This window comes from Acinonyx jubatus, chromosome C1 (assembly GCF_027475565.1).
Source record: "Acinonyx jubatus isolate Ajub_Pintada_27869175 chromosome C1, VMU_Ajub_asm_v1.0, whole genome shotgun sequence".
Taxonomy (NCBI): Eukaryota; Metazoa; Chordata; class Mammalia; order Carnivora; family Felidae; genus Acinonyx; species Acinonyx jubatus.
Window position 1 is genome coordinate 17704574 of NC_069381.1, and position 6623 is coordinate 17711196.

Sequence of the window (6623 nt, forward strand, 5' to 3'; positions counted from 1 at the left end):
ACAAATTTTTGTTCCTTTTGTCTTCATGACGACCAAGTGGGCAGGAATAGTCCCCCTATTTTACAGAGCAGGGACCTGAGACTTGGTGACTCAGCCAGTACCAGGACCCAGGCCTTCTGGCCCAGGACAGCCTCCCGCTGTTCTCAGGTGAAGCCTCGTGGTGAAGTGGGGACCCCCACCCTCTCCACTGGGGATGGTCCCTCACTACTGCCTGTGGACCCATCCGGAGTGTGGTCTGAGCTCTTGCGCTAGACGTGGAACTTTGGGCAGATTCTTTAAGTCCAGTGTGGCAGTGTAGTGGAGGCAGGGGACTGGCCAGGATGGCCCATTCTCAGCCCAGTGTTCGCCGCAAAGGTCACCTGACTTACCAAGATGTCTCTGAGGAGGCTGTCAGAGCCAGGGCTGCTGCGAGGGCGTAGTCTGCGGCGGTGAACTGAAACTCTTCCTCGCTGTCGTGGGAAAGGGGAGTTAATGGCGCCTGCAGGATTGCCTAGGGATCTGGCTGGGGCATCCCTGAGATTAGAGCTGCATCTACCTACCCCTGTCTCAGTACACTAGCAGGCATGGCTGTGCCTCCCCACTGGCTGATCTCTACAAAGCAGGGCTGTGCCTCCCCCCTCAGACTGGGACCTCCAAAAGGCAGGGCTGTACCTCCCCCCTCAGACTGGCATCTCCATAAAGTAGGGCTGTACCTCCCCCCTCAGACTGGCATCTCCATAAAGCAGGGCTGTGCCTCCCCCCTCAGACTGGCATCTCCGTAAAGTAGGGCTGTACCTCCCCCCTCAGACTGGCATCTCCATAAAGCAGGGACTGTACCTCCCCCCTCAGACTGGGATCTGCATAAAGCAGGGGCTGTGCCTCCCCCCTCAGACTGGGATCTCCAAAAGGCAGGGCTGTACCTCCCCCCTCAGACTGGCATCTCCATAAAGCAGGGCTGTGCCCCCCCGCCTCAGACTGGGGACCCCTAGCGGGTAGGGCAATGGCTGGGGTGGGGTTCCTGATGATCCCACCTGGTGCGGAAGGTTCTCCTCCGCACTGAGGAACCCATGTGTAGGTGGTGCTGCCGCTCCTCCTTGTGCGCCTCCTCCTGGCGGTGCTCCAGCCGGTGGACGACCTCCACGGCCTGGGGGGGCCGGGGCTCCCCCACATTTCCGGGGCTGTGGGGCAGAGTCATGGCTGCGAGAGCAACAACCTGTGGAACCAAGGTGTGCGGTCACACCACCAGGCATCTGCCCGTCCCTTCCCCATGTGGTCATCCCAGCATCCCTGGGGGGGGGTGGTTTGTGGGGTGGGGGTTCATGCTCCAGTGGGCAGAGCGGGGCATGGAGGCCGGGGCGGGGCAGGGACCTGGCTAACGGGACAGCGGCAGGCTTCACACCCTGAGCCTGCCTAACGTCCCGCATGCAGCTGAGCGAGTGCAGCCCCGCGTTGCGAGCAGCCCCTGGCTTCTAGCTGCAGCCCAGCCTTAGTCTCTCCCGTGACCTGCGCCGAGCCCTCCCTTCTCTGGGCCTCAGTTTCTCAGGTGATGAGCGATCAGACACTGTGATGTCTGAGGGCTGTGCTATGACTCAAGATGGGCAGATGTCCTCACTCTTCCTACCTGTGCCCGCTCAGCCCCACTTTGCCTGCACTGGCGGCCTGGCCTCTCTTGGAGAAACCTCTTCCTCCTGGCCTTCCTAGCCCCACTCAGGCTTCACAGCCCAAGTGGAAAATGCTTCCATTGGCACATTGGTCGCGCGCGGAAACTCTGGGGCGCAGTCCCGCTTCTCATGCCAGTTTCCAAGTGTGTCCCCTTGGGTGAGACTGTGTGACGTGGTTTTCTCATCTGGAAAATGGGTCGACTGGCCTCCCGGGGTGGTTGTCAAGGTTGGATGAGTGCTTGGAGCGTAGTAATTCCCATGTAAATGTTAGACATCAGCATTAGTTTTCTAAGAATCCCTGCTGAAAAACTATAGGCCACCTAGAATTTTCCCTACTCTAATCCTTGTTATGCTTTTCTATCTCCACTCCAGTTTAGCTCTGATTCAAAGATGCCTCCTCCTCCTATTTAATGACTTCCTATTTATACATCTTGACTCTTCAACAAGATTATAAGTGAATTAAAAGTAATAGTGAGAGGCGCCTGGGTGGCTCAGTGGGTTAAGCCTCCAACTCTTGATCTCGGCTCAGGTCACGATCTCTTGGTTCGTGAGATCAAGCCTGGGTCAAGTTCTGCGCTGACAGTGCAGAGCCTGCTTGGGATTCTTTTTCTCCCTCTCTCTCTGCCCTTCCTCTGCTTGCCCGTGCGCACTCCCTCTCTCTCTCTCTCTCTCTCTCTCTCTCTCTCTTGCTCGCTCTCAAAATAAATAAACATTAAGCAAAAAAAAGTGACACAGTGTTTACTGTGTGCTGTCCCATTGTCACCCCATTTTTTAAAATAACTTTTTTAACGTTTATATTTATTTTTGAGACAGTGAGAGACAGAGCGTGAGCAGGGGTGGGGCAGAGAGAGAGAAGGAGACACAGAATCCGAAGCAGGCTCCAGGCTCTGAGCTGTCAGCACGTGGGGCTCGAATTCGTCAACCGCGAGATCATGACCTGAGCCGAAGTCTGATGCTCAACCGACTGAGCCACCCAGGCGCCCTGCATTATTACCCCATTTTACAGATGAGGAGGGAAAGTGCTTGCTCAAGGTCACCCAGCTGGTGGTGGGGCCATGACTGGCACCCAACTCTGAGCTCTCTTGACCTCTATGTCATGTGTCTACTCAAGGCCAGGCCTTGGCTGTGGCAGGGGACACAGCGGGCCGCACACGGCCTTTCTTCTTGTAAGGGGATCACAACCGAGGGATCCCCCTTTTGCATTCTCGAGGCTCAGGTCTGGGCCACAGGTGGTGGCTGGTAGGGTTGGATCATATCGGTGTGGAGGAACCTGTGGATCAGGGAGCGAATCCATGGGTATGGAGAGGCAGGCAGGGAGAGGAGGAGGCCCATGAGCGAGCTGACTTTGGATTCTCGCGCCAAGTTCTCTCCCAGATCTGGGCCTCGGTGTCACCACCGGGTCTCTGGGTCTCTGAGGGCCCCTCTGATGCTGAAGCTCTAGGATGCTTGGTGGAATCCCTGGTGCCTTCCATACCTCCTCCAGGGGGGAATTCTGGCGGGCAGGCCACTGACCTGGGAGGGTCCTTGCCGGGCTTAGGCCTGAAGTCACCCGTGGCTCCAGCCTCCCCGGGGGGCCTCCCGGCAGTGGTGGAATGTGTGTGTATGCCGGATTCTGACCTGGGTGGGAACATGGTGCCTGGGAGACCACTTCTCTAGGTCCATAACCCGGGAGATGGGCCGCCGGCCTCATCGGAGCTCCGTGGCCCGAGGGGCCGGTTATGGGGAGTCAGGGGGGCTCAGGCTGCTGAGGGGCGATCTTAGTGGACCTTTACTCCTCTAGTTCTGAAAAGCTCGTTCCCTTTCAGTGTCTGGATTACTGCAGAATGTCAGTCAGGACCAAGGGCCGCACCGAAACTTCCTTGGCCTCCTGCAGGTGGCCTCAGCAGGACGTCACGGGACCGTCACCCCTTCAGCTTCCCATCTGGCCCCTCCTGAGGAAAAGGGTCTGCTGGCACCCAGAGGATGGCTGGCCCTGCTCGTTCTGCCCCTCCTTCCTCACAGCCCCAGAGGAGAGCTCTGGGTACCACCCAAGGAGGGACACCCTCCCCCCCCCTTCCCCCCGCCACCACCAGCTTTTCTGGGACACCGTGGCCCTGGCCCTAGCAGCTGAGGAACGTTCCCTGGCGTCAGCTGCTGGCTCCCTTCCTCGGATGCTCTGTTCCTGATTAGCACCGTGCAGGGGTGTGTGTGTGTGTGTGTGTGTGTGTGACTGGCACTCATCCTTGACCTCCTGGGCCTCCCGCAACCAGACCCCCGGCTTTAGTGGATGAGGCATCAGTTCTTTTTAAAGCACTGACTGAGGCTTGGGATTAAGAAGCAGTGGGAGGGCAGCGCCACGAGTGCCTGGCGGGGAGGGGTCGGCGGGGTGTGGGCCCGCAGGGAACCCCCACCCCCACCCCGCCCTCCCCCGGGGGCGCAAGGCCTGGGCTCTTGGTCCCGCAGCACGGCCTCCCCTTTTCTCCCCAGCCCCCGTCTGCTTTCCCTCCAGGCCGTCTGACAGGCAATGCGGCCTCTGCCCCTTTCTCAGGAGGGAAAGAGAAGGACACAGAGGCTGAGGGACTCACGGAACCTGATGGCAGAAAGCTGGGTCCTCTGAGTGGGCCGCGCTCCACCAGCTCCCCAGTCCAGAATTCTGACCCTGCCGCTGAGTAGCTGGGGCCACCCCTTCCCGGTCTGGGCCTCGGGCTCCTGCCAGTGAGCCCAGGCTGGACGCGTGCCCTCCTGGCCCTGAAATTCAGGCCTTGAGGGCTTACTCCCTTTCCCTGCCCGCCCGGTGGGCCAAGCAGGCCTCCGCCAGCGCTGCTCCGGCTTCGCGGGACCTGCCAGCGCGCCCGGCCCCTTCCACTTGTCAGGCATCCGCGACGGTCTCTTTTCCAGCTTTCACATCACAGAGAGCTCAGGCCAGAGGACCGAGGGCCACGCAGGACAGTGAGAGGGGGCAGGGGTCTCCAGAATCCCCTCCCATTTTTACTCGGAGTGCTGCCTAAGTACGTGTGTACTTTCCAAATCCTCCAGGGTCCTTTCCCAACACACACACACACACACACACACCCCACTTGCTAATGGAAAGCTGAGGGTCTTACTTTCTGAAGGCGTCCCTCCCCACCTCTGATCCCTGGAGTTAACTCACAGAAGCAGCTGTGCCCACTTAGGCGTCTCTGGCGAGAAGATTCCAGAGGATGAGAGGGACCTCGGTTCCTTCTTGCCCTGGGCTCAGCGGGGACTGGCAGAAGAATGTGATCTTGGAGCCTGCATGGGCCTTAAATATAGCAGTGCTGAGACAGTTGATGACAATGGATGGGAACTATGGGGGGGGGGGGGTACAGAGAGGAGGGGCCGTCCCATCAGGCCAGCGCTGCTCAGGCGGCAGCAACAGGTGGAGCTGTCCCCACCCCCACCCCAGCCTCCGCACACAGCTCCTGCCCTCTGCGTGATCCCTTCTGCCCAGTTCTAGCCCCCACCGCCTAAGTGCGGTAGAAAGAAGGTAACAGCTCTGGCCTGGTCACGGGAAAAGCAGATAAGGGGTGGGGCTGCTGGGGGCTCCGACTGGTGCCTCCGACTGGGGGAAGACCCCCAGCTTCTCCGATCTGATCCCCCTGGGAAAAGTGGACACGGTGAGACTGGACACCAGTCATGAAGACAGTGGAAGGAATGTGACCTGAAGCGGGTGTTTCGAGCTTGTACGTTATCACTGGCCGGAATGGAGGCATGTGGCCTCTCATGCCAGCAGCTACTGGCCCGGCCCTGCCCAGCCACGGTCAGTGGGGATGGGGCAAGGCCCGGGAGGGAGAGGAGGGGGAAGCTACCTCTTCCTGCACCGTCCAAGTCTCTCAGGCTTCCAGAGTGGCCACGACAGGACCCGTCTTTCCAGCCTTTGGCACACCCCTCCTGTACCTCGGTTCTTTCCCCCACGTTCATTCACACCCACCCTTCGCCAGGCAGAAGGGAACAACACCATGATGTGAAGGAATGGAGGGAAATTTAATCTAGGCAGGGAGACAGGCAGTTAGAGCAGGGGGTGAATCGGGAAGGTACACCCGAGCCAGGTCTCAGGGGTTAAGCAGTTTTGAGGAAGCGGGTGCCGGCTCCGTTCCAGAGAGCACAGTTTCCCACCCTGGCCTCCTCCCGGGACCTCAGGGCGGGGTGGGGGGGGGAGGGCAGCAACACTACATCTGTCACTTTTCCTAGCGTCTCAGGGACTACTCATGTGAAAGGGGAGAGAGAGAGAGACAGAATGCAACTGAGCTCTTTAGCTACCATGTTAATCTCCTGCCTTATTTGAAAACCCCTTTCTAGGGGCGCCTGGGTGGCTCAGTCGGTTAAGCACCCGACTTTGGCTCAGGTCATGATCTTGCAGTCTGAGTTTGAGCCCCGCGTCGGGCTCTGTGCGGACAGCTCGGAGCCTGGAGCCTGCTTCAAAATTCTATGTCTCCCTCTCTCTCTGCTCCTCCCCTGCTCATGCTCTGTCTCTCTCTCCTTAAAAAATAAAAACATTGAAAACCCCTTTCTAAGTATGCCTGTGTCCCCCCTTCCTCCCTGGCTGCAGTGTTAAAAGCATCTTTTGTGGGGAGAACATTTGGTGGCTCTCTTCCATCTTGTACTCAGTCAACCTCAGACGGCCTTCCCAAGACCCACATGTATACATTCTCCGTGAGGTGTGAGAGTGAATCGGACGTACAGCAGGGGCGGTGTGGGCTTCTAGGCCAGCAGGAGACAGGCATTTAAACTGCTCCTGGAACCCCCTTCCCCCCAAGGCAGCCTGTGGACCAGGTGGCTGTAGGACCTTAGGGAAGTCAGTTAACCATTCTGGTTCTGTTGCCTATACAGTGGCGTCAACTATGCTGGCCTTGCAGTGTGACTGAGAAGGTTCCGGTAGGGAAGGTGGAGCCGGCAGCACGGTGACTGGCACCCACAGAGGCCTGTGAAACAGGAACTCCACTGATAACTCCACAGCAGTCGGAATGTGGGAGCTCACCCTCCTTC

At 58.8% G+C, this 6623-nt stretch overlaps 1 protein-coding gene across 2 annotated transcripts in view; it reads right to left on the reverse strand.

Annotated features, from left to right (window-relative positions):
• Positions 1–5264, reverse strand: part of MYOM3 (myomesin 3) — a 48265-nt gene extending 43001 nt beyond the window's left edge. Inside the window, exons 1-4 of one of the 2 annotated variants that reach the window (XM_053208940.1) lie at positions 4771–5264; positions 3490–3571; positions 1011–1192; positions 369–449 (exon numbers count right to left, since the gene is read on the reverse strand). In XM_053208940.1, coding sequence (XP_053064915.1) covers positions 369–449; positions 1011–1174 — 245 coding nt within the window. In that variant the 5' untranslated portion in view covers positions 1175–1192; positions 3490–3571; positions 4771–5264. The remainder of the gene's footprint in view (positions 1–368; positions 450–1010; positions 1193–3489; positions 3572–4770) is intronic. The other variant, XM_027060085.2, reaches the window with a different exon arrangement.
• Between the last annotated feature and the right edge of the window lie 1359 nt (positions 5265–6623).